Source organism: Ranitomeya variabilis, chromosome 1 (genome assembly GCF_051348905.1).
Source record: "Ranitomeya variabilis isolate aRanVar5 chromosome 1, aRanVar5.hap1, whole genome shotgun sequence".
Taxonomy (NCBI): Eukaryota; Metazoa; Chordata; class Amphibia; order Anura; family Dendrobatidae; genus Ranitomeya; species Ranitomeya variabilis.
Genome location: NC_135232.1, coordinates 531779984 through 531807606, shown reverse-complemented (window position 1 = coordinate 531807606; position 27623 = coordinate 531779984). Strand labels below are relative to the sequence as shown.

Genomic DNA, 27623 nt, shown 5'->3' with positions numbered 1-27623 from the left:
TTTCATGACTAAAAAGTTAAATTTTCATTTTTTTCCTTCAACATTGCTTTAGCTCTCAAGAAGCACCTGAAGACTTAATAAACTTCTTGAACGTGGTTTTGATCAGCTTGAGGGGTGCAGTTTTTAGAATGGTGTCACTTTTGGGTATTTTTTGCTATATAGACTCCTAAATGTGACTTCAAATATGAGGTGGTCCCTAACAAAAATGGTTTTGTAAATTTTGTTGTAAAAATGAAAAATTGCTGGTCAATTTTGACCCTTATAACTCCCTAACCAAAAAAAAATTGTTTCCAAAATTGTTCTGATGTAAAGTAGACTTGTGGGAAATGTTACTTATTAAGTATTTTGGGTGACATATCTCTGTGATTTAAGGGAATAAAAATTCAAAGTTGGGAAATTGCAACATTTTCGCCAAATTTCCATTTTTTACACAAATAAAAGCAGGTAATATCAAATAAATTTTACCACTATCATGAAGTAGAATATGTCACGAGAAAACAATGTCAGAATCGCCAAGATCCGTTGAAGCATTCCAGAGTTACAACCTCATAAAGGGACAGTGGTCAGAAATGTAAAAATTGCCTTGGTCAATAAGGGGTTAACATTGATAGCCTGTCTTTACCACTGGTTACACCCGCCATCTTGGCTGTTAGCTCTTCCCTGGTGGCAGCCGGAGCTGCTCAATCACCGACACCCACAGCACAGCGGCGTCACCGAAGCTGTGTCCAAGGTCGGGTACAGCACGTCTGACGGCGGAGCTGTGCAGCGCAGGGACTGACAAGTTCCATCTAACAACTTAAAAGGCGGAGGTGCCGGTGTCGCACCCCCACAGATCACACACAGATGACATACTCTAATGAGACCATCAATGTCACGTTCATGGACAACCCCTTTAAAAAGAGAACAGTTCAAGGGATGAAAGCTCATGCCCACCATGGCAGCGCCTCCAACGCTGCTGCAGCAGATCAGCACCACATCGTCGCCCATACCGATGACATCTGTACACGAGACCCATGAGGACGAGGACCACGAGCCGCTCGTGTTTATATCGTGGCAGTTGTGAAAATGCAAGAACGGGGATGTTTCAATTCACTGCTTGCAAGCAGCTACAAAAGAGCCATTACTTACGCTCCGCCAGCTGGGCCCACCTTTATGACACAGTTCTAAAAAGTGGGAAGGGCTTAATGGGAGGGGCGGAGTCTGCTAGCGGTTAAATTAATATAAACTATAAACTTGATGTAAATTATCTAATGCTGAGGACACGGCCCATTACCGAGAAACCAGCGACTCAGTATCGCAAAAACATAGAAAATATAAAATTTTATTATACAAAAATGACTAAATACAGATATAAAGGGGAAAACCATGGAGCACATAGCGGTGCTCGCTTCTCCAATGGAGCAGATGCGACGTGGCGTCTCCCAACTTCTGAAAGTAGTAGTTGAGTTTGTCACTGAGCTTCTCCCGCAGCTGTAAAGGAAATGGAGGAAGACATTAATGGTACACACATGGTCTGAGCCTGGCTGCCATAGCTAATCCCTCACAGTTTCTGAGTGTGGCATTACGTCACCATGAATGACATCACCATTAGTCATGACGGTCATGTGATGTGAATTCTCACCATAAACGGTCACGGAATCCAGGCGCATGTGGAGGACAAGCTGTGGCTTTGCCGGTTCTCATCCTTAGGCTTCATACCCATTTGCAATAAAAAAAAAAAAAGGTCCAATTTCCGGACAGAAAAAAAGAAAGAAACATGCGAATGTCATGCGAGATCAATGCAATTTTTTTATCGCAACATCCGTATGCAATGCGATTTGAACATGAGCTTTTACATACAGCAGTTCTGTCATTCACACATCATTTTAATACTAAATATTTATCAAAACACACACATGTATGTATGTGTATATATATATATATATATATATATATATATATATGTGTGTGTGTGTATATATATAAAAATAAATATAAATGTGATAGAACAGCTGGCAATTCCTGTGTGCATACAGTAAAATCACACTGACAGGTTACAATACAATAGATTGAATGGAAATATACACATAGTATAGGTGTGTATATATACATATATATATATATATATATAGCCTTGTGAAAGTATTCGACCCCCTGGAACCTTTTGCCCACATGTCATGCTTCGAACATAAAGATACCAAATGTAGATTTTTTGTGAAGAATCAACAAGTGGAACACAATTGTGAAGTTGAACGAAATTTATTGGTTATTTTAATTTTTTGTGGAAATTCAAAAACTGAAAAGTGGGGCATGCAATATTATTCGGCCCCTTTACTTTCAGTGCAGAAGTTCATTGTGGACCTCTGAATGATCCAATATTGTCCTAAATGCCTAATGATGATAAATAAAATCCACCTGTGTGTAATCAAGTCTCCGTATAAATGCACCTGCTCTGTGATAGTCTCAGGGTTCTGTTTGAAGCACAGAGAGCATCATGAAGACCAAGGAACACAACAGGCAGATCCGTGATACTGTTGTGTGTAATAATCCTTTAATTTAACACCTACAGCTCCAAAATTTTACACACACACACACACTACTAACACTATTAGTGAGGGACATATAAAAATCTAACGAATATGCAATGGTTCACTGTATGTAAACCATGTCTCATATCTTGTCGGCTTCTGTAATGATTATGCAGAAACCGACAATTGAATTACCAGCTTTTCTGCTATCTATGAAATATTAAGAGATTATATATATATATATATATATATACCTATTCTATGTATATAGATATCTAGTCTATTCTAACCTGTCAGTGTGATTTTATTGTACACTGCACATGAATTACCGGCTTTTCTAAGGACACCGGTGCGTAAAAAAAATCAGAGCGCACTCTGCATGGTGCGATTTGTTTTATCAGTCCTATTTAGGATGAGAAAAATCTCGCAAATGAGAAGTCCCCTATTGAATAACATTGGTCCGAGTGCAATCTGATTTTTTATTGGATTGCACTCGTCTGTTTCTCGCACAAATGGGTATGAGGCCTTACATGTTAATCATCCCAGCAGCACCAGGCAGCACAGACTTAGAATGGGGTCTACTGTGGCATCCGGTAAGTATGGCGGCAGAATGTGCAGCGCCTAATGGAGGACAAGTCCTATAATTCGAGCATATACCAAGCCCTCCGAACACCACACGCATGTGTGACGGTGACTGCGGCTCTTCCCTCTCGGTTTAGCCGGCTGTTATTTTCTTCCAGCGCTTGCAGAAGGTGATCGATGGACGAATACAGCAGTCAAACCAAAGGAGACAAGACAGACAGAGGCCACTGGTGAGAAGTATACTGGATCGCAATGATTAAAAATTTATAACAGAAGTTTCTAGACGGAGAAGTTTATCAATCTGGATCATGCAAAATAAATTGCTCTGGTTATGTGGGGTAAATAAAAGGGACTTTCTTATCTCACTCACTGATGGGAATATGTCAAGTGTTCAGAGTTACAGACACATCGGCCGTAGCCCATCCACTTACAGATATGGCATTGCACGACCAGCTCAGCCATTTCCACAGCTCCGACCAGCGCATAGACAGAGTTCGTTCACGGCTTGGACCCCAATATAACTTTAAGGGTTGAAGCTACGGATATGGGTGTGCTGCGCCGGTTCTGTGACTTAATGAAGAGTTTGGTAAATGGCGTAATATAGTGTACTGCAATAAATGGTGCTGTAATAAAAAAAATGATGCTATAATACTAAATGGCATACACTTGTGCTGACTGACAGATTTTACCATGAACGCCTGAGACGAGAATCCATCCCTGGACAGGAAAACCCCTGTAACTATACATTTCTTTCCCACTGCCCCCAACGCCGGCTGCACAATCCAGGAGTATTCGGAACGTATAAGTTGCAGACAGGTCAGACACGCCAGGTATGCATTCACTTGCTTCTGAAGACCTATAAGAGTTCGGACCTCTCTGCTGAGATGCATCCTGTACACAATCATCACGGTGTCGGCTGAGGAAGGAGACAACGACATTCAGCAGAGACGGAAATCAAAAGAGGAATGGATATCACTAGAGGGTACAATCTCAAATACGACGGATAACTACCTGACCCCCGAGTGTGCCCCCCCCTCTGTGTGCAAAGAAAAATGGAGGGCTTCACATAACGCACATATGTCCAGGAGGAATGTACAGTACTAAAATTAGCGGCTCCAGAATTTGTAATACAATCTCTTAATAGAGATAAGATCAGAAGAGTAAAACCCCCGATACCTTTCAGATAGTTGTGCCGATGAATATGGAAAGCATACAGGATCTCATAGTAATTATGGGTCAGCAGATCCACCACTTGAGCCCGAGCTTCAATGATGCTCACAACCTGAGGGAGACACAGCAGTGATATACAGCTGGCTCGGTAAGAAGACGATGGCTCCGGCTGGGCGACGCTCACCTCACTGTAAATTCACGTAAGGGAATTCCACAAGTTCATTAAGCTGTGAACGTTCACACAGGATTATGACCAGCTGCCGAAGGCAATCCAGCTATTTGCAAAAAGGGGGGACGGGGGATGAGGAACCAACCAGCCCCTAATATTCCAGCACTCCCGCAGCATGTAACTGGGCACCTACTCTGGCTAAGTGAGGGTTCAAGGGAACCTGACACGTCGTTAGGCCCTGTAAGGCCTCTTTCACACTTCCGTCTTCCAAATCTGCACAAGATCCGTCAAGAAGTTGAAATGACGGATCCTGTGAAGATTGTGGAAAACGTGAGCACTGGGCCCATTTTCCTGACAGACCCATCGAGGCTATGTGCACCTGTTGTGTATGCGTCTTCGCAGCGGTTTTCCGCTGCGAAAACGCATATACAACACAACCCAGGTGAAAAGAAAGAAAAAACAAAAATCGCAATATTCTTACCTTCAGGCGTCCCGTGCAGCGTTACCGATGCTCCCGGCAGCTAGCGTTCCCAGTAATGCATTGCGCCAATAACCCAGAAGACCTAGCGGTTTTGCTAGACCGCGAGGTCATCGGATCATTTCGCAATGCATTACTGGAAACGGAAGCTGCCGGCGGCATCGGGAGCATCGGTAACGCTGCGCGGGACCCCGGAAGGTAAGAATATTGCGATTTTTTTAAAAAATTTTAAAATATTTGTAACATGATATCTTTTTACTATTGATGCTGCATAGGCAGCATCAATAGTAACAAGAGAGCGAGAGACAATTTCCCTCACAGGAAATTCTTCCACGCATGATCAGTTTCAAAAGATGGGACCCGTCGCTGGATTCCTGCTTTTGACGGTCAGCGACGGATCCTGTGTCCATAGGCTTCCATTATACCCAACGACGGACAGTGCAGGATCCGTCGCTGAGCGATTTTACGATGTGCAGAAAAAACATTCCTCTGAATGTTTTCTCCACCTGACGGACAGCAATTTTCCGACGGATCCACTGCACGATGAAACGGAAGGCCATCCGTCACAATCCGTTGCTAATACAAGTCTATGAGGAAAACAGGATCCAGCAGAAAAATTTGCTGGATCCTGTTTTTTCAAAAATCGACGGATTGTGATGGGAGCTCAAAGATGGAAGTGTGAAAGAGGCCTAAGCTGCGGCCACTGCCCTTCACGGCTAATCTACAGTATTCTGTAATGCTGTAGATAAGCCTCCGCTCTAACCTGAAATAGAAGAAAAACAAGTTAGATTATACTCACCCAGGAGGGGGAGGGGGGGCTGTCCCGTTCGATGGGCATCGCGGTCCAGAGGCTCCCATCTTCATACGATGACGTCCTCTTCCTTGCTTCGTGTCGCGTCTCCTGCGCAGCCGTACTGATCTGCCCTGTTGAGGGTACAGCAAAGTACTGCAGTCTCTGGGCCTCTCTGACCTTTCCAGGCACCTGCTCACTGCTGTAATTTACTCTGCCCTCAACAGGGCAGATAAGTACGCCTGCGCCGTGGCCACGACACAAAGCAAGGAGGAGGACATCATTTCATGAAGATGGGAGGACCTGGACCTGAGACACCCATCGGAACCGACCACCCCAGGGTGAGTATAATAAAACTTGTTTTTCTTCTATTTCAGGTTGAACCGGGGGCTTATCTACAGCATTATAGAATACTGTATATATGCCCTGAAAGGCGGTGTACGCAGCTTACAGGGGCAAACCGACGTGACAGGTTCACTTTAACAAGTGGGGTCACTGTGAGATTTCTGCCCATTGCTATTTCCTGCGGTGCCTTTAATACATTCCCAACCATTGAGGTGCATGTATGTTACAGGCCAGGAGCCGGTGTACGTAGCGGCTCATGATCAGGGCCTGTCACTAAAAAGATATGCTTCCATCCTCCATTTGGCCATGTATGGAGCATACGCTGGGGTCTAAGGCTCAGGCACAACGTACACACCTCCGCCCCACACAACGAGCTGTCAACCCTCCACCCCACACCACGAGCTGTCAGCCCTGCACCCCACACCACGAGTAATCGGACTTCCGTCTCACCTGCTGTGATCGGGAAAATGCGTGACAGCGTTGTACGACTGGCGGTTGTGTCCGAAATCCAGGTGACGCTTGCAAGATACGAGTCCTCAAAGTTGCCTACAATCAGGAGACATCTGGTCACTCACCCAAAAATATCATAGATACATAGAGCAGGAGACGAGAGCTTGTACATGGCATTACCTGACTTTTCAGGCCATCCACAGTCTCCGAAATAGCCAATGTTGCTAATTGAATCAGCAGCTCTGGAAAATCCACACGTTCCAGGAGATGCAGCACCTGGGAATACAGGCAACAATTTACTACAGGCAGAATACGGACGCTGGGAATAAAGGCAACAGGTTACTACAGGCAGAATACGGATACGCTGGGAATACAAGCAACAGGCTACTACAGGCAGAATACGGATCCGCTGGGAATACACTGTGTTCCAAATTATTATGCAAATTGGATTTAAGTGTCATAAAGATTTAATTGTTTTGTTTTTCAAATAAACTCGTGGATGGTATTGTGTCTCGGCTCAATGGATCACTGAAATCAATCTTAAACACGTGATAATTGGTTTTCCAGGTGATTCTAATTAAAGGAAAACTACTTAAAAATGATGTTCCACATTATTAAGCAGGTCACAGTTTTCAAGTATTATGGGAAAGAAAAAGGATCTCTCTGATGCTGAAAAGCATCAAATAGTGCAATGCCTTGTTGAAGGGATGAAAACATTAGAAATTTTCCAAAAACATAAGCGTGATCATCATACTGTTAAGAGATTTGTGGCTGTATCTGAGCACAAATGTGTTTGTGCTGATAAAGGCATAATGAGGAAGATTTCTGCCAGGCAAGTTCATTGGATTAAGAGAGCAGCTGCTTAAAAGCTATTACAAAGCAGCAAACAGATATTTGAAGCTGCTGGTGCCTCTGGAGTCCCTCGAACCTCAAGGTGTAGGATCCTTCAAAGGCTTGCTGTGGTGCATAAACCAACTATTCGGCCACCCTTAAACAGTGTTCACAAGCAGAAATGGTTGTATTGGGCCCACACATACATGAAGACTAATTTCCAAACAGTCTTGTTTACTGATAAGTGTTGAGCAACCCTGGATGGTCCAGATGGATGGAGTAGTGGATGGTTGGTGGATGGCCACCATGTCCCAACAAGGCTGCAACATCAGCGAGGAGGTGGAGGAGTCATGTTTTGGGCCAGAATCATGGGAAACAACTGGTAAGGCCCTTTAAGGTTCCTGAAGGTGTGAAAATGACCTCTGCAAAGTATATAGAGTTTCTGACTGAAAACTTTCTTCTATGGTCTAAAATGCAGAAACGTTCCTTCAGGAGCAAAATCATCTTCATGCTGACAATGCCCCATCTCATGCTGCAAAGAATATCTCTGAGTCATTGGCTGCTATGGGCATAAAAGGAGATAAACTCATGGTGTGGCGACCATCTTCCCCTGACCTCAACCCTAAAGAGAACCTTTAGAGGATCATCAAGCAAAAGATCTATGAGGGTGGGAGGCAGTTCACATCAAAACAGCAGCTCTGGGAAGCTATTCCAACTTCATGCAAAGAAATACAAGCAAAAACTCACAAGTTCAATGGATGCGAGAATTGTGAAGGTGACATCAAAGAAGGGTCCTATGTTAACATGTAACTTGGCCTGTTGGGATGTTTTGGCGTTAAATAGCTTTTTTGTTCAGGGAATGTGACCTCCTAATGCTGTAAATTCCACAAATGAGCATTTTCAGTTCTTTAAAACATATCAAATGTTTAGAAATTCTACTGTGCATAATTATTTGGAACAGTGCATTTTGAGTTTTTATTCATTTTGGAGATTATACTGTTATCATTGGGAGGTTTCTTCAATAAAATTCGATGTATAATCTAACGGGTGATGACTTTTATTAGACTGACTGTCATTTGCACCGACCATTTAGGAAAATCTGATAAAAATGTAATTTGCATAATAATTTGGAACATAGTGTAAAGGCAACAGGTTACTACAGGCAGAATAGGGATCCATGATCCTGAATGCGCCCTTCCTTACATGCGAAATGCGCGCCGAAAGCCATAAATGTGCGCTCCTGAATGCGCATCGGCAGAAATGCGGGAATTGCGCGTCGGCAGAAATGCGCGCTCCAAATGCGCGCTCCTGAATGTGCTCCTTCCATATTGCAAACTAGGCATTGTGGGCAGAGATACACAGGCCCCCCACAGTAAGGCCATGTGCACACGTTCAGGATTGTTAGCGTTTTTTTCGCGTTTAATTCGCTATAAAAACGTGATAAAAACGCGAAAAAAACGCTAACATATGCCTCCTATTATTTACAAGGTATTCCGCATTTTTTGTGCAAATGTTGCGATTTTTTCCGCGAAAAAATCGCATAGCGGAAAAAAAAGCAACATGTTCATTAAAAATGCGGAATTGCGGGGATTCCGCACACCTAGGGGTCCATTGATCTGCTTACTTCCCGCACGGGGCTGTGCCCACGATGCGGGAAGTAAGCAGATTATGTGCGGTTGGTACCCAGGGTGGAGGAGAGGAAACTCTCCTCCACGCACTGGGCACCATATAATTGGTAAAAAAAATAAGAAATAAAATAAAAAACAGTCCTATACTCACCCTCGATGTCCGGCGCTGTGTTCCCGCCTCTGTGCTGCACGCTGGCTGGTTCCTGTAGCTGGTGTGCGCTGAAGGACCTCGCCGAATGACGTCACTGTCCTGTGATTGGTCGTGAGCGGTCATGTGACCGCTCACGTGACCGGACCGTGACGTCACGGAAGGTCCTGTGCGCACACGCCAGCTAGAGAAAGAGGAACGGACGCCGCTGAGGAGATGTCTGGGTGAGTATAAGCATTTTTTTATTTTTTTTATTATTTTTAACATTCTATCTTTTACTATAGATGCTGCATAAGCTGCATCTATAGTAAAAAGTTGGTCACACTTGTCAAACGCTATGTTTGACAAGTGTGACCAACCTGTCAGTCAGTTTTCCAAGCGATGCTACAGATCGCTTGGAAAACTTTAGCATTCTGCAAGCTAATTACGCTTGCAGAATGCTAAAAAAACGCGAAAAAAACGGAAAAAAAACGCAAAAAAAAAAATGCGGATTTCTTGCAGAAAATTTCAGGTTTTCTTCAGGAATTTTCTGCAAGAAATCCGCAACGTGTGCACATACCCTAAGGGACCCCCTATCTATCCATAAACAGCCCCGTAATAATTATATGGATACTACGGAATCTGATAGCATGGGATAAAGCCAGTCTGAGAACAAAGTTGCAGCAAAAGATGTATTTACTCACAAACGAAAATGTAAACAGAACTAACAGATATTTCTGCAATTGTAACGAGAGCTTCAGCTCTATATAGAAAACAGCCAACAGGTTAGCAAACAAAACATAGTACAGATATTTCTGCAATTGTAACGAGAGCCTCAGCTCTATATAGAAAACAGCCAACAGGTTAGCAAACAAAACATAGTACAGATATTTCTGCAATTGTAACGAGATCCTCAGCTCTATATAGAAAGTCACAGCAAACTGAGTAGCGGGGAGCGACCGCTAATGTGAACCAGTCCAGCAAGGAAATTATGTGGGGGCAAACAAGACACTTAAACGAGGAAGTCCAATAAGGTTTAGTGCACACAGTATTTATATGATGATGTCCAGCAACACTTGTTAATACGTGCGCACAGTACTTGCAAGTAGGAGTCCAGTAGTTCACAGATGATGCGTCATGTGAATGTCGTCCTAGAAAAGAGAGGACGAGGGGAGAAAGAGGGAGAGCGCCATCTAAGCGTAGTAGATGAGTAAATATTTCTTGTAGCGATAACACAGCTTGAATCTTGCTCACCTGGTGTGGTTGTGCAAAGAGGCACAACACTGGGAAAGGTTTGGTACACAAAGGAAACTGGTGTGCTGCCAGTCGCAGCAGTTCCAGAGGCGAGAGGTAGCTGAACAGGGCGAGGCAGATCTGAGTAGTGAGCAGCAGCAGGGAGTTAACCAGCAAACAGGCAGATGCTCAGGAGCCAGCAGCACAAAATATTCAGGCACAGGTGAACACAAGACCCGGACTTAAATAATCAGACAGACAGGAAGTTCCATGACAGGGTGAGATCCAAGCCTCCATCTTGGATCAGGGCAAACAGACACCAGGAAAGTCCGGAATCCTTACAAGCCCCCCCGCAGTAAGGGACCCCCATCCATCCATAAACGGACCCCCGCCATAAGGGACCCCCTATCCATCCATACACGGACCCCCGCCATAAGGGACCCCCTATCCATCCATACACAGCCCCCCGCGCCCTGTCCCCCTCTCTGAGCCCCCCGCGCCCTCTCCCCCCTCTCTGAGCCCCCCCGCACCCTCTCCCCCCTCGCCGAGGCCCCCGCGCCCTGTCCCCCCTCGCCGAGGCCCCGCGCCCTTTCTCCCCGTCTTAGACCCACCGCGCCCTTTCTCCCCGTCTTAGACCCACCGCGCCCTCTCCCCCCTCTCTGAGCCCCCCACGCCCTCTCTGAGCCTCCCCGCGCCCTCTCCCCCCTCTCTGAGCCCCCCCGCGCCCTCTCCCCCCTCTCTGAGTCCCAGCGCCCTCTCCCCCCTCTCTGAGTCCCAGCGCCCTTTCTCCCCATCTTAGACCCACCGCGCCCTCTCCCCCCTCTCTGAGCCTCCCCGCGCCCTCTCCCCCCTCTCTGAGCCCCCTGCGCCCTCTCCCCCCCTCTCTGAGCCCTCCGTGCCCTGCCCCCCCCTGTCTGACCCCCCAACGCCCTGCCCTCCCCGAGCCCCCCGCGCCCTCTCCCCCCCTAAAAGGTTAACGAGGCTGAAGTTGGTTTCTTATTCGTTCAGTTTCTTATTCGGAGCTGAAGTTGGTTTCTTATTCATCAGTTTCTTATTCGGCAATTTTTTTTTATTTTCTGTTTTTTATAGGTTTAACAACAAAAAATAATCATCACAATAATACAACACAATGCATTGAGGAGCCCTAATGTGAATTCGCTTAAAAACGGCTACAAAAACAATAAAACTGGCACAAAAATGGGCATCAAAGTGGGCAACAAAGAGCGCTGAAGAAAGGGTTAAATGCCATTGGGCCACTGATCTCACACTGCAGACATATAGAACAGGGCGCCCAACATCCAAACCAGTTATTTCCAGCCTGGCCCAAATGGGTTCTGGGCATCTGAACTGGCATCAAAGTGGGCAGACAGTCAATTTTCACAGATTTGAATAAGTAGCTGATGTTTTTAAGGGGTTAAATGCCTTTGGGCCACTGATACAACACTTAAAATTCACAGACAGTGATGCCCTGCATCAAACCCAGATCCCTTCAGCCTGGCCCAAATGGGTTCTGGGCACCAGAACTGGCATCAAAGTGGGCAAACAGCCCATTTTCACGGATTTGAATAAGTAACTGATGTTTTTAAGGGGTTAAATGCCTTTGGGCCACTGATACGACACTTAAAATTCACAGACAGTGATGCCCTGCATCAAACCCAGATCCCTTCAGCCTGGCCCAAATGGGTTCTGGGCACCAGAACTGGCATCAAAGTGGGCAAACAGCCCATTTTCACGGATTTGAATAAGTAACTGATGTTTTTAAGGGGTTAAATGCCTTTGGGCCACTGATACGACACTTAAAATACACAGAAAGTGATGCCCTGCATCAAACCAAGGTTCCTCCTGCCTGGCCCAAATGGGTTCTGGGCACCAGAATTGGCATCAAACTGGGCAAACAGCCTATTTCCACAGATTTGAATAAGTAACTGATGTTTTTAAGGGGTTAAATGTCTTTGGGCCACTGATACCACAGTGCATACATATAGAACAGGGAGCCCCACATCAAAAACAGATCCCTGCAGCCTGGCCCAAATGGGTTCTGGGCATCAGAACTGGCATCAAAGTGGGCAAAGTGGCCCATTTTCACAGATTTGAATAAGTAACTGATGTTTTTAAGGGGTTAAATGCCTTTAGGCCACTAATACCACAGTGCATACATATAGAACAGGGGGCCCCACATCAAAAACAGGTCTCTTCAGCCTGGCCCAAATGGGTTCTGGGCATCAGAACTGGCATCAATGTGGGCACACAGCCCATTTTCACACATTTGAATAAGTAACTGATGTTTTCAAGGGGTTAAATGACTTTGGGCCACTGATCTGACGATTAAAATTCACAGATAGTGATGGCCTGCATCAAACTCAGATCCCTTTAGCCTGGCCCAAATGGATACTGGGCATCGGAACTGGCATCAAAGTGGGCAAACAGCCCATTTTCACATATTTGAATGAGTAAGTGATTTTTTAAGAGGTTAAATGACTTTGGGCCACTGATCTGACACCATTATTACATGCATTTTGCCCTGCATGAAATTCATGTCACTTTAGCTTTTCCCAAATGGGTTCTGGCCATGAGAATTGGCATCAAAGTTGGCGTTGATTTTAATGATTTGAATAAGTAACTGAATTTTAAGGGGTTAAATGACCTTGGCCACTGATCTCACACCACTATTACATACACAGGCTGGAGACACACTAGCGATTTAAAAATCGGTCCTATTTATTGCAGGAAAGTCTGACGAGTGCAATGCAAGTGTCATGTGAGTGTCAGGCATTTTTTGTGCGAGTACAATCTGACTTTTCACACCTAGCATCCAATCTACATCCGACTGCAGTGCGATTTTAACATGAGATTTTACATACAGAAATGTTATTAATCATCTACACATAGTTTTAAAACGTAATATTCTTCAAAACGTATATATATATATATATATATATATATTTTTTTTTTATTTTATTTATATACAGTATATATATATTCTAGATAGATAGATTAAAAGCCGGCAAATGGTCAGCCACATACATTTTAATCAGAGTGACAGGTTAGATTACGATAGAATAAAGAGATACACATAGAATAAATGTGTGTGTGTGTGTATCTATAATATAACGCTGGGAGCGTCACTCTGTCCGAAGCCTTTATAGACTGCGCAAGCGCAAGCACAGTCTGGACCCCACAGAGCGACGCTCCCAGGAGATTGCGGTGTGCGTAAGCACTGAACGCACAGCGCGATCTCCAACGGAGAAGCAGGGACGAGCCAGGAGGGTGAGTATGCAATATTTACCTGTCCTCCGTTCCACCGATGCGTGCTACTCCGTCCTCCACCTCCTCCCCTGCCTGCGACGTTCAGTTCAGAGGGCGCGATGACGCGCTTAATGCGCGCCGCCCTCTGACTGAACAGTCACAGGCAGAGGACCCCGGAAAGACAGAGAGGCGCGCAGCAGTGGAATGGAACGGGGGACAGGTAAATATAGCAAGTGCCGGGGGCCTGAGCTAGCGGCGACTCCGGCACCTGACCCCCACAGCGCGCCGGTGTCCCCGCTTGCTCAGGCCCCCAGCACTCGCCGCCCAGCACAGCCGCCCGCACTCACCACAGCCACGCACAGCCGCCCGCACTCACCGCCGCCACGCACAGCCGCCCGCACTCACCGCCGCCACGCACAGCCGCCCGCACTCACCGCCGCCACGCACAGCCGCCCGCACTCAGCGCCGCCACGCACAGCCGCCCGCACTCAGCGCCGCCACGCACAGCCGCCCGCACTCAGCGCCGCCACGCACAGCCGCCCGCACTCAGCGCTGCCACGCACAGCCGCCCGCACTCAGCGCCGCCACGCACAGCCACCTGCACTCAGCGCCGCCACGCACAGCCGCCTGCACTCAGCACCGCCACGCACAGCCGCCGGCACTCAGCACAGCCGCCCGCACTCAGCACAGCCGCCCGCACTCAGCACAGCCACGCACAGCCGCCGGCACTCAGCACAGCCACGCACAGCCGCCCGCACTCAGCACAGCCACGTACAGCCGCCCGCACTCAGCACAGCCACGCACAGCCGCCCGCACTCAGCACAGCCACGCACAGCCGCCCGCACTCAGCACAGCCACGCACAGCCGCCCGCACTCAGCACCACCAAGCACAGCCGCCGGCACTCAGCACAGCCGCCAGCACTCAGCACAGCTGTCGGCACTCAGCACAGCCGCCGGCACGCAGCACAGCCGCCGGCACTCAGCACAGCCGCCGGCACTCAGCACAGCCATGCACAGCCGCCCGCACTCAGCACCGCCACGCACAGCCGCCCGCACTCAGCACAGCCATGCACAGCCGCCCGCACTCAGCACCGCCACGCACAGCCGCCCGCACTCAGCACAGCCACCCACAGCCGCCCGCACTCAGCACAGCCACGCACAGCCGCCCGCACTCAGCACAGCCGCACTCGGGCAGTAGAGCCAGAGAGAGAAAGATGAGAGCAACATATGGCAGAATGGAAACAGGAACAGGCAGAATGGGTGCAGCACATTACAACAGAATGGGGGCACAGGATGGGAGCAGCACATGACAGAATGGGGGCGCAGGATGGGAGCACCACATGACAGAATGGGGGCGCAGGATGGGAGCAGCACATGACAGAATGATTGCGCACGATGGCAGCAGCACATGACAGAATGGGGGCGCACACATGACAGGATGGGGGTGCAGGATGGGAGCACATGACAGAATGGGAGCAGCACATGACAGAATGGGGGCACAGGATGGGAGCAGCACATGACAAAATGGGGGCACAGGATGGGAGCAGCACATGACAGAATGGGGGCGCACACACATGACAGGATGGGGGTGTAGGATGGAGCAGCATATCACAGGATGGGGGCACAGGATGGGAGCACATGACAGGATGGAGACGCAGGATGGAGCAGCACATGATAGGATGGAGGCGCAGGATAGAACAGCACATGACCGGATTGAGGCGCAGGATGGAACAGCACATGACATGATGGGGGCACAGGATGGAACAGCACATGACAGGATGGGGGCGCAGGATGGGAGCACATGACAGGATGGGGATGCAGGATGGAGCAGCACATGACATGATGGGGGCGCAGGATGGGAGCACCACATGACAGGATGGGGGCGCAGGATGGAGCAGCACATGACAGGATGGGAGAGCAAGATGGGAGCAGCACATACCAGGATGGAGACCATATACCAATATAAATGCTCGCCACCCGGGCGTAGAACGGGTTCAATAGCTAGTATAATATAACGCTGATAGCGTCACTCTGTCCAAAGCCTTTATAGACTGCGCAAGCATGACGCGTCTGCACAGTCTGGATCCCACAGTGTAACGCATCAGGGGAGGAGGATTGTGGCCCAGGAAATCGCGGTATGAGTAAGTGCAGCGCCCCAGAGTCCTGGTCGTTGCAGTACTGATGCCCCGCCGCTAAGGGGGGCTATGGTACGTCCGATGGCACTGAAGGAGTTCACCTGACCAGGTATCACAGACACCAATACACTTCACAGTCTGGCCTCCAGGGGGAGCTAAGGGTGCTATGCATTAGGCCACTCCTCACAATCTGGTAAAACTGGGGGTTAGATAGGAAGTTAGTCAGAAGCTGACTGGGTTGGAACCAGGCAACATCCTGTGGCAGAGGGTGTTGCAGGGGAAGATTCAGGGGGGTCTCTGTCAGGGGTGGGATCCTGACAGCGGCCTAGCGAACAGAAAGAACGTTACGGGACCGCGCCTGCACTTCATCGCGGCGGTACCCCAAGAAAGGATAAGAAGCGAGGTTTATTGTGCTGAGTGAGAAACGATATAGCAAACTAGGAGAGACAAGAGTGGACCCTCTGGACCGTGGGGAGCCCTACCCCTGGGCGAGCGACCTAGGAGATAACGACCCCTATACAGGGACCGCAAGGAGCAAGCCCAGAGGTCACTTACCCACGGTGAGATACCAGTAGGGACGGCTCCAGGAAGAGAGATAAACGAAGGCAGGGTACTGGGGAAGAATACAGGAAGCAGCTAGAGAGCCTGGAGGGCCGGGAGGCAGGAACGGAGCGGAGCTGAGGGAAGGAAAACAAAACAAAGACCATAGGTAAACTACAGGAAAGGAAGAACAGGGACTGCAGGTAACAACAAGGAGGAAACGGAGTGAACCAGAGAGAACCGGAAGGTAGCACGGTAAGGCACAGAGTGCAGGCACTGAGCAGGGAATACGAAGGGCCAAACGTAATAGCAAAAGTGCTGAAACAATCAGGCACCAGGAAGCAGGAAGAACTACCTTTTATAGGAGGAGCAGGAACGGGATTGGATGGAAAAGAACATGTGACTTCAGGAGGAGGTAGCAGAGACGCTGGGTCTGCGTCCTAGAGGGAAGCTAGAGCGCCTGCGCAGAGAAAGAACACCTGCAGAGGAGCGTGCAGATCGGGACGTAGCAGCGGTGGAGCGAGGACGCAGGAGCGCAGCGCTGGAGCGGTGAGAACGGCGACGCTGGAGTGCAGCGCTGGAGCGGTGAGAACGGCGACGCTGGAGCGTAGCGGTGGATGTAACAGTACCCCCCTTCTTATACCCCCCTTTACGAAGAGTAGCAAAAAACCTATTAAGAATACGAGGAGCATCAATGTTCTCCAAGGGCTCCCAGGACCTCTCCTCCGGACCAAAACCCTTCCAGTCCACCAGAAAAAACTCTTTTCCCCGAACCTTTTTAACAGCCAAAATGTCCTTAACCTCAAAAATGTTGTCCGTGCTGGCTGGTTGAGAAGAGGAACAAGAGGGAGAATGAAAACGGTTAAAGACGGCTGGTTTGAGAAGAGAGACATGAAACGTATTGGGTATACGGAGCGAAGCAGGCAATTTCAGCTTGTAGGCGACATCGTTGACTCGACGTAGAATCTCAAAAGGACCGATGAACCGTGGACCAAGCTTGTAGGAAGGAATCTTGAGTCTGATGAATTTTGAAGAAAGCCAAACTTTGTCACCAGGAGAGAAAGGAGGAGAATCTAAACGCCTCTTGTCTGCTTGTCTCTTCATTCTAGAAGAAGCTAGATTTAAGGTCCCTTTGACCTCGCTCCAGATGGAAGAAAAGTTGAGAGCCGTAGAGTCAGCAGCTGGAACACCAGAGGCAGGAGAAACCGGTAGGGGAACACTCGGATGCCGTCCAAAAACAACAAAAAATGGAGACTTTGCGGAGGACTCGCTGGAATGGTTGTTATAGGCAAACTCCGCCCAAGGAAGTAGTTCGACCCAGTCATTATGGTGAGCATTAGAAAAATGCCGAAGATAAGCAGCCAAGGTTTGGTTGGTACGTTCTGCTTGACCGTTAGTTTGAGGGTGATACGAGGAAGAGAAGTCCAGATTCACCTTTAAAAGCTTGCACAAAGCTCTCCAAAAGCGGGAAGTAAATTGAACCCCTCTGTCTGACACGATGTGCTGAGGAAGACCATGGAATTTGAAGATGTTAAGAATAAAAATGTTAGCCAACTCAGGAGCTGAAGGTAAACCGGATAATGGAATGAAGTGAGCCATCTTAGAGAATCTGTCCACAACGACGAGGATGACCGTGCAGGCGGAAGAGCAAGGTAGATCGGTGATGAAGTCCATTGCGATGTGTTGCCAAGGTGCGGACGGAACAGGAAGAGGAAGGAGATTTCCATGCGGTAGTCGCCTGGGTACCTTGTTTCTGGCACAAGAAGGACAAGAGGCTACGAAGTCCTTTACGTCTTGACGCAAAGTAGGCCACCAATAGTAACGTGAAATGAGAAGAAAAGTCTTTCTAATACCGGCATGACCAGCCAATTTGGAAGAATGGCCCCAAGATAAGACCCTCTTAGTGTCTTCATCCAAGACAAGAGTTTTACCCGGTGGAGGTTGGAACATCCGTAAAGGGGCTACGGTGACCATCTTAGTAGGGTCAATGATGTAAGCTGGCTCCTCCACGGTATCAGACGATTGGAAGGACCTGGACAGGGCGTCAGCTCTTATGTTTTTGTTGCCGGGCCGAAAACGAAGTTCGAACTCAAAGCGAGCAAAGAACAAGGACCATCTAGCTTGACGTGGATTCAATCTTTGCGCAGTCTGTAGGTAAGTAAGATTCTTGTGATCGGAGAAGATTACAAACGGGTGTACCGAGCCCTCCAGTAGATATCTCCACTCGCCTAGAGCCAATTTGATGGCCAGCAATTCTCGATCTCCAATTGTGTAATTTCGTTCAGAGGGTGAAAAGGCTTTTGAGAAGAAGCCGCACGGTGCCGTTAGACCCTCAGGAGTCTTTTGTGAGAGCACAGCTCCAGCCCCGGTAGAGGAGGCGTCAACTTCCAGAATAAAAGGCTTGTTCACCTCCGGGTGATGCAAGACTGGGGCAGAAGAAAAAGATCTCTTGAGAAGAACAAAGGACTTCTCGGCCTCAGGAGACCAATCCTTGGAGCAGGAACCTTTGCGAGTGAGAGAAGAGAGAGGACGAATCATGGAGGAGAAATGTGGGATGAATTGCCTGTAGTAATTGGCGAATCCGATGAAGCGTTGAATGGCTTTCACTCCGCAGGGCCGTGGCCAGTTAATAATGGCATTCACCTTCTCAGGGTCCATCTTAAGGCCGGAGTCGGAGACAATGTATCCAAGGAAAGGTAGTGAGGTTTGCTCAAACAAGCACTTCTCTATCTTGGCATACAAGTGGTTTTCTCTTAGGCGTTGCAAGACCTCGCGAACACTCCTGCGATGTGACGGAAGATCAGAAGAAAAAATAAGGATATCATCCAAATAAACCAAAACACAAGAGTACAGAAGATCCCGGAACACATCGTTGACGAACTCTTGGAAAACCGCAGGAGCGTTGCAGAGACCGAAAGGCATGACTAAATACTCGTAGTGTCCATCCCGGGTGTTAAAAGCTGTTTTCCACTCATCGCCAGAGCGGATCCGGACCAAATTGTAAGCGCCTCGTAAATCCAACTTAGTAAAAATACGAGCGCCACGGAGGCGATCGAAGAGCTCCGGTATAAGGGGCAGAGGATACCGATTCTTAATCGTGATGCTGTTCAAACCCCGATAGTCTATACAAGGTCTTAAGGAACCGTCCTTCTTCTTCACAAAGAAGAACCCTGCTCCAGCAGGGGAGGAGGATTTCCGGATGAATCCTTTAGCTAGGTTCTCTTGTATGTACTCAGACATAGATTTGGTCTCAGCTGCAGAAAGCGGGTAAATCCTTCCCCTAGGTGGAGAACGGCCGGGAAGAAGCTCCACAGGACAATCGTAAGAACGATGGGGAGGAAGATTCTCAGCCTCTCGCTTGTTGAAGACGTCAGCGTAAGACCAGTAAGGAGAAGGTAATCCGTCAGGAACTTCAGCAGGCTGGGTACGAGAAACCGGACATACAGACCGAAGGCAACGATCATGGCACGAAGGGCCCCACCGAAGTACGTCTCCAGTGCGCCAATTCAGTGTGGGCTCATGTAGTCGAAGCCAAGGGAGGCCCAGCAGGAAGGCGTAGGAAAGATTAGGCAGAACATAAAAAGCGATCTTCTCGCGATGAAGGGCCCCAATTTGTATCTCCACCTCTTCAGTGACGAGGGAAATTGCATCTTGTAAAGGTCTTCCATCCACAGAGGCGATTAGACGGGGAGTGTCCAAAGAGATTACTGGTACGCGAAGCCTCCGAACCGCCTCAAGACTGATAAAATTGCCTGCTGCTCCAGAATCCACATACGCCACCTCGGAAGATTGATGCTGGTTAGAGAAAAAAAGAATGGAAAGAGTCAAAGGTTGAGAGGAAACGCGGGCACCTAGGGAGGCCTCTCTTACCTGTCCTAGGCGGAAGAGTTTTCCGGTCTGTCAGGGCAACTGCGGAGTAAATGGGTTGCACTACCACAATAGAAGCAGAGGCCCTGGGTGCGCCTCTCTTTGCGGCGTTGTTCCGCCATTTTAACTCGATCCACTTGCATAGGTTCAGAGGTTGGAACAGTAGAGGGAACAGAAACGGGAGCACGAGAAATACTAGACTGACGGAAGGTAGCGGAGACAGGCATAGATCTCCTCTCTCGAGCAGACTCCCGCGAACGCTCCTGGAAGCGGAGGTCGATCCGAGTGGCGAGAGAGATAAGGTCCTCCAGGATAGTTGGAGTGTCACGACCGGCGAGCTCGTCTTTAATACGGCTGGACAGGCCTCGCCAGAAAGCACCCACAAGAGCCTCATTGTTCCACCCTAACTCCGAGGCCAAAGTACGAAAGCGGATGGCATATTGTCCAACGGAAGAAGAACCCTGATGCAGATTAAAGAGAGACTCGGTCGTAGAGGCTAAACGTCCGGGCTCATCGAAAACTTTCCGAAAGGTCTCAAGAAAGTCCTCCAGGTGGCTGACAACGGGATCGTCACGCTCCCATAAGGGGTTCACCCAAGCTAATGCCTCTCCCTCAAGATGAGACACTATGAACGCCACTCTCGCCCGATCTGATGGATACTGAAGTGGGAGAAGCTCAAAGTGGAGGCGGCATTGATTTAAAAACCCCCTACAAAGTTTTGGATCGCCAGAGTACCTGGGAGGTTTACCCAAACGAGGGGGAGGGTGAGCGGTAGACGGAGGACTGGAGTCAAGGGAAGAGGCTTGTGCGACCACAGCTGGGGCAGACTGGAGATGAAACAAACGGTCATCAATAGAGGCCATATAACTCAGCATGCGGGATTGGGTATCGCGTTGCTGGGCAAGTTCTTGTTGGAGACTAACTAACTGGGCGGCGTTAACTGGGTCTGAAGTCTGTATCGAGGTAAGGCGGGACTCCATAGACTTCATAAAAGCCATTATGCACCGTTGGTTTTCACGCAAATGGGCTAGCTCTTTCTGGGCCGAGAAAGGGGTACCCGCGGGGTCCATGGCCTGATTGTACTATAGCAAACTAGGAGAGACAAGAGTGGACCCTCTGGACCGTGGGGAGCCCTACCCCTGGGCGAGCAACCTAGGAGATAACGACCCCTATACAGGGACCGCAAGGAGCAAGCCCAGAGGTCACTTACCCACGGTGAGATACCAGTAGGGACGGCTCCAGGAAGAGAGATAAACGAAGGCAGGGTACTGGGGAAGAATACGGGAAGCAGCTAGAGAGCCTGGAGGGCCGGGAGGCAGGAACGGAGCGGAGCTGAGGGAAGGAAAACAAAACAAAGACCATAGGTAAACTACAGGAAAGGAAGAACAGGGACTGCAGGTAACAACAAGGAGGAAACGGAGTGAACCAGAGAGAACCGGAAGGTAGCACGGTAAGGCACAGAGTGCAGGCACTGAGCAGGGAATGCGAAGGGCCAAACGTAATAGCAAAAGTGCTAAAACAATCAGGCACCAGGAAGCAGGAAGAACTACCTTTTATAGGAGGAGCAGGAACGGGATTGGATGGAAAAGAACATGTGACTTCAGGAGGAGGTAGCAGAGACGCTGGGTCTGCGTCCTAGAGGGAAGCTAGAGCGCCTGCGCAGAGAAAGAACACCTGCAGAGGAGCGTGCAGACCGGGACGTAGCAGCGGTGGAGCGAGGACGCAGGAGCGCAGCGCTGGAGCGGTGAGAACGGCGACGCTGGAGCGCAGCGCTGGAGCGGTGAGAACGGCGACGCTGGAGCGTAGCGGTGGATGTAACAAACGAGATCAACGCAACAAGGAGAAACACCAGTAGGAGTCGTGCTGTAAGACGAGGCAACATCCTACTGAGGCGCGTAGCCGGTGGCCGGAACGCCGAGGAAGTATTGAGCTCCAGGCCTTCAAACCTACGGCAGGACAGTCAGTTATAGGCGGGCTGTCTCACTCAAATCACCTAAGAAGACATAGGGGGCAACATTTGGAGAGGGGCGACTCTAGGGTCCCGGAAGACCTCCGAGCCTACCCGTCATACGGGTGCGTCCTAGCCATATCATCTGGGGGACGAAGCAGAACATCATGATCGAGTTGTGAGGGAACTTCAGAAACAGACACAACAGTTGTGGGGACTATCCCGTAAGCACAGCAGGGGAGGACCACAACACACAAGCGCTAGAAGGTAGGCACAGATTTCCGCCTGCAAAAGGAACCCTGGAGGTGCCATCGGACCGGCTGGACTTACGCAGCCCGGTTAACCGTATTCCGGATTGAGGATCCTGAAGCCTTCAGTAAAGAGGTAAAGAGACTGCAACCTGGTGTCCTTGTTATTTACTGCGACATTCACCGCACCACCACAACATCATCACCATCCACACCTTTCATTGGACGCCCCTCAGCAGGGTCACGGACCGGGTCTAGCCACCATGACAACCCCTGAACAGAGACTCAGAGGCCCGGTACCAGGTACCCGTCGGCCCTGCGGCAGTGGGGGCGCTCCAACTTGGCGTCACGAACAGGATCTACTTAAGCCTGAAGAATCAGGTCATGTGTGCCTTGGAACTGTGATTTATTGTGCTTGGACTGTGACTTATTGCAAAGACTGTGTATTGCCACTTGCTGCTAAAAGTTCCCGCCAAAACCCGCCGCCATTACAGCGCAGAGGAAGAAGAAGGGCGTGTCATGGGAGATTACCAAAGCGGCGCCAAAAGTAGCGACCGCCCCCTCCGACTTCTGCTGCGAGATGACGACCTGCCCAGCAGCAGAGGAGAACCGCCCCCTGATCTGCAACGGCGGGAACGAGGTGAAGAGGGAGCTCGACCTTGGAGAAATGGCGGAGTCAGGTGCATGCACGGCTGCCGATCTCAAGACAGCTGCCGATCTCAAGACAGCGAAGATGATCAGCAGGTGCCCGAGCGACGGCGAAGTGATCCCGGCTTACCCTCACCCACCAGAGGCGGATCCATATCCATCGCAGCTGAAGGATCTGAACTCCTTGGAGCCGCCGGCGGAGGAGCCGAGTCTACCTATCCCGACCACAGAGCCAGCAGATGCGGAGCCATGGAGAGCGGAACCACATCGAGAGGCCACCTTGGAGGAGCCGCGGTCCGGGCTGCAGCCGATTCCAGTGTCCTTGTCAGCAGAACGGATCGACATCGGTGGAATCACATCAGGCGCAGGTATGGAAGGCGCCCCTACTCCCCCGGCCGATTCTGCTCCCCCGACCGATCCCGCTCCCGATCCTGCTCTCCTGACCGATCCCGCTCCCGCCCCTCACCTCAACAATAACCGTTTCCTCTCAGTGGAGCGGGTGGTGCTGACTCCAGACGCGATGGGGAAACTGGTACCTCCACTACCGACCAAGATGGGGGAACCCCTAGACGTGAGCTCAGACGGGGTGATCCTCCAGTGGGACACCCTCTGGATCGGGCCAAATGGAGCTCGGGAAGAAGGCCTCACCCTTGCTGTGCTCACTTGGGAAAAATATAAACAATGCCTGATCTTACACTGGGAAAACCGAAAAGAGACAGAACAAACTGACGCGCCAAAAGGGAAACATCCAAAGCCTGCGCACAGCAGGAAAGACGGGGAACTGTGCTGGCCTTACACCCAAAGCGGGGTTGGGGCTCCATACAGGAACCGGGACTACCGACTGACGTCTTCGTTACCAGTTGCAAAGTGAAGACTCCTTTCCGCAACAGATATGGTGACCCACTATTGCAAAGGGGGGATCAAGTGACCTACACCCGCCACCGGAGTGCACAAGGATGGTGCGCTCGGAACATCCAACGATGTGGGCCTGAGGGGGTGTCACCTGTTGCCTCGACCATGATTGAACCAGACTTGACAGATCTTGCTACTATCGCCACCGTACGCCTTGTTGCGGCTACTGAGCTCGCAGCTAGGGTTAGCCCTCGAATCCAGACACCGGGTGACCTGACTGCACCCGAGAGACCAACCACCGATACTGACACTGCATCAGCCGGAGACCAGGGACCAAAGCCGCCATGGTCAGGAGATGTCCACTACCAGCCGATGTCTTGCAATTTACTATGAAGCTTTAAAGTGCTTTGCAAACTGTATATAGTTAACTGTCCGTCCTTTTATGTGTCTCCTTGCTGCTACAACCCGTCTAGGGTTAACTCTTAAAGGGATCCCTTTGTTTACCCGGGATCCCTTCTGCTTTTGTTTTTGTTTCTCGTTCATCACTATTGAAAAGAACTGCTGGATCATGAACACTGCATGATTACAAACTCATTGTAAATAGTTTGCACCTTCTTAAAGGTGCCCTCTGCTGGTTTTACAAAGAAAAGGACTCTTTGCGAAGAAACTGTTCCTGGAAGCAGTATCGGAGTCCTTGCTGCATACGGACTTGCAGCTTGAGAAGTTGCACTACCTCATAGAGACTTGGTCCCCTCTTAAAGGGAACATTCATCAATAGCACTTAAAGAATGATGATGCTTTAAAAGGAAGTACTAATAATGCTTACATATAAAAGTTATATGTAGTGAGCTAGTTAATTGTGAGAAATGTTTAATGATGTTGCTAGAAGAATGAGGACAGGAAGTGAACCCGTACGGGGTTAGTCGGTGAGTCCTCCTAGGAGCCATACAGAGATGGCTCAGTGATCTTGAACTGAGAGAAGGTTGATAAGTTCTATACTGTGTATAGTAGCAGAAAGGCAGTAGGCCCGGGCGGAAAGGGGCAGTCCTGCAACAGAACGAGAGGCAGTAGGCCTGGGGCAGATAGGCAGGCGGTCCTGCAGATATAAGGATGGAAAGTGAAGAAAAAGTTGATTAGCCTTATAGTGTTTTATAAGAAGGTCTTTAGTGGATTCAGCGTGTACGTCCTTAAAGGCAACGTTAAATTATTGTTCAAAAATTTGCACTTAGTAGAATACCCGGTTGGGTAAGAAAAGTTATTTATAGTATGTTATTTAAAGTATATTAACCATGTTTGTAACGTTCAAGTGTCCTCACCTCCCATAAAGGGAAGCTCTGTTCAAATTTGCTTATTGTTATTGCATTTCAAAATTGTATGTCTTTTTGCTGACATGTATTGTTGTTTTCTTCCCAGTCCAGGAGTACTGGATTTAACCGGGGGGGAGTGCAGCGCCCCAGAGTCCTGGTCGTTGCAGTACTGATGCTCCGCCGCTAAGGGGGGATATGGTACGTCCGATGGCACTGAAGGAGTTCACCTGACCAGGTATCACAGACACCAATACACTTCACAGTCTGGCCTCCAGGGGGAGCTAAGGGTGCTATGTATTAGGCCACTCCTCACAATCTGGTAAAACTGGGGGTTAGATAGGAAGTTAGTCAGAAGCTGACTGGGTTGGAACCGGGCAACATCCTGTGGCAGAGGGTGTTGCAGGGGAAGATTCAGGGGGGTCTCTGTCAGGGGTGGGATCCTGACAGCGGCCTAGCGAACAGAAAGAACGTTACGGGACCGCGCCTGTACTTCATCGCGGCGGTACCCCAAGAAAGGACAAGAAGCGAGGTTTACTGTGCTGAGTGAGAAACGAGATCAATGCAACAAGGAGAAACACCAGTAGGAGTCGTGCTGTAAGACGAGGCAACATCCTACTGAGGCACGTAGCCGGTGGCCGGAATGCCGAGGAAGTATTGAGCTCCAGGCCTTACTTCAAACCTACGGCAGGACAGTCAGTTATAGGCGGGCTGTCTCACTCAAATCACCTAAGAAGACATAGGGGGCAACATTTGGAGAGGGACGACTCTAGGGTCCCGGAAGACCTCCGAGCCTACCCGTCATACGGGTGCGTCCTAGCCATATCATTTGGGGGGCGAAGCAGAACATCATAATCGAGTTGTGAGGGAACTTCAGAAACAGACACAACAGTTGTGGGGACTATCCCGTAAGCACAGCAGGGGAGGACCACAACACACAAGTGCTAGAAGGTAGGCACAGATTTCCACCTGCAAAGGGAACCCTGGAGGTGCCATCGGACCGGCCGGACTTACGCAGCCCGGTTAACCGTATTCCGGATTGAGGATCCTGAAGCCTTCAGTAAAGAAGTAAAGAGACTGCAACCTGGTGTCCTTGTTATTTACTGCGACCTGCACTGCACCACCACAACATCATCACCATCCACACCTTTCATTGGACGCCCCTCAGCAGGGTCACGGACCGGGTCTAGCCACCGTGATAACCCCTGAACAGAGACTCAAAGGCCCGGTACCAGGTACCCCTCGGCCCTGCGGCAGTGGGGGCGCTCCATAAGCACTGAACGAATACCTCGATCTCCGACGGAGAAGCAGAGATGCACCAGGAGGGTGAGTATGAAGGGGGAGGGTGAGCCATGCTATATTCACCTGTCCCCGTTCCACCGCTGGGTCTTCCGCATCCTCTGGCTGTGACGCTCAGGTCATAGGGCGCAATGACGTGGTTAGTGCGCGCCCCCTGCCTCAACAGTCACAGCCAGAGGACACGGATGACAGAGTGGCGCGCGGCGGTGGAATAGGGACAGGTGAATATCGCAAGTGCCGGGTGTGACGGCGACAGAGCAGGAAGAGACGCCACGCCAGTAATCAATCCAATAAAATTTATCGGAACAGGGAACTGGGACAACACAAATCAAAGTAATTCTGCAGCGTCCGTAATTAGTCTACACTGAGTCCACACAAAAAGGAGCAGATCCGGGGGCGCCACCTGGCAATCCGACGCCAGGGAAAAGAAAAATAATCCTGGGATGGGTTTACTGGATCCAACAGATGAGGGACACAACACCATTCCACGTGGCAGCTTTTAACCCTCCACACACGGGCACCAGGATCTCGCCTCAGCATACGATCCCAGCCCTTCGCAAGTCACCACACAATTGAATCAGCCAACACATGATTCTCTTGTTCTGTGTCCTGGGATCCACCCCTCCATGGGGGAGGGCTCCCCCTTCTGGTTGTTGACTCAAGCCTGATTACATAGCAGTCCAGGGACACAGGCCGGGGGAGGGACACGCTGTTACAGCGGGGGCCTTAGCCAGCAGCGACTCCAGCACCTGACCCCCATAGTGCGCTGGTGTCCCCGCCTGCTTAGGCACTCAGCGCCCAGCGACGAGAGGTGAGTATGTAATTTATTTTTTTTAAATCGCAGCAGCATACGGGGCATATCTAATATATAATTGCCTAGAATACTACTTCCTGCAATTTGTGCCAACTTCCGTGGCTTTGTCCGGAGCTAATGTCCGGAGATAATGTCCGGAGATAATGTCCGGAGCTAATGTCCGGAGCTAATGTCCGGAGATAAGTGACGTCACCAGTGTCCTACACCCAGGCTGAGCACAGGGGCCCCAGGCAGCATATGGGGCCCCAGGCAGAGCACAGTGGCCCCAGGCAGAGCACAGGGGCCCCAGGCAGCATATGGGGCCCCAGGCAGAGCACAGTGGTCCCAGGTAGAGCACAGGGGCCCCAGGCAGCCTATGGGGCCCCAGGCAGCATATGGGGCCCCAGGCAGAGCACAGGGGCCCCAGGCAGAG

The 27623-nt window shown here is 49.7% G+C and overlaps 1 protein-coding gene across 1 annotated transcript in view; it reads right to left on the bottom strand.

Moving 5' to 3' along the window:
* Positions 1-1305: 1305 nt before the first annotated feature.
* Positions 1306-27623, bottom strand: part of LOC143796716 (nuclear pore complex protein Nup160-like) — a 76374-nt gene continuing 50056 nt past the window's right edge. Inside the window, exons 3-8 of the mRNA XM_077281043.1 lie at positions 6672-6767; positions 6492-6587; positions 4266-4371; positions 3038-4005; positions 1622-1690; positions 1306-1470 (exon numbers count right to left, since the gene is read on the bottom strand). Of these exons, the coding sequence (XP_077137158.1) occupies positions 3626-4005; positions 4266-4371; positions 6492-6587; positions 6672-6767 (678 nt within the window). The 3' untranslated portion in view covers positions 1306-1470; positions 1622-1690; positions 3038-3625. The remainder of the gene's footprint in view (positions 1471-1621; positions 1691-3037; positions 4006-4265; positions 4372-6491; positions 6588-6671; positions 6768-27623) is intronic.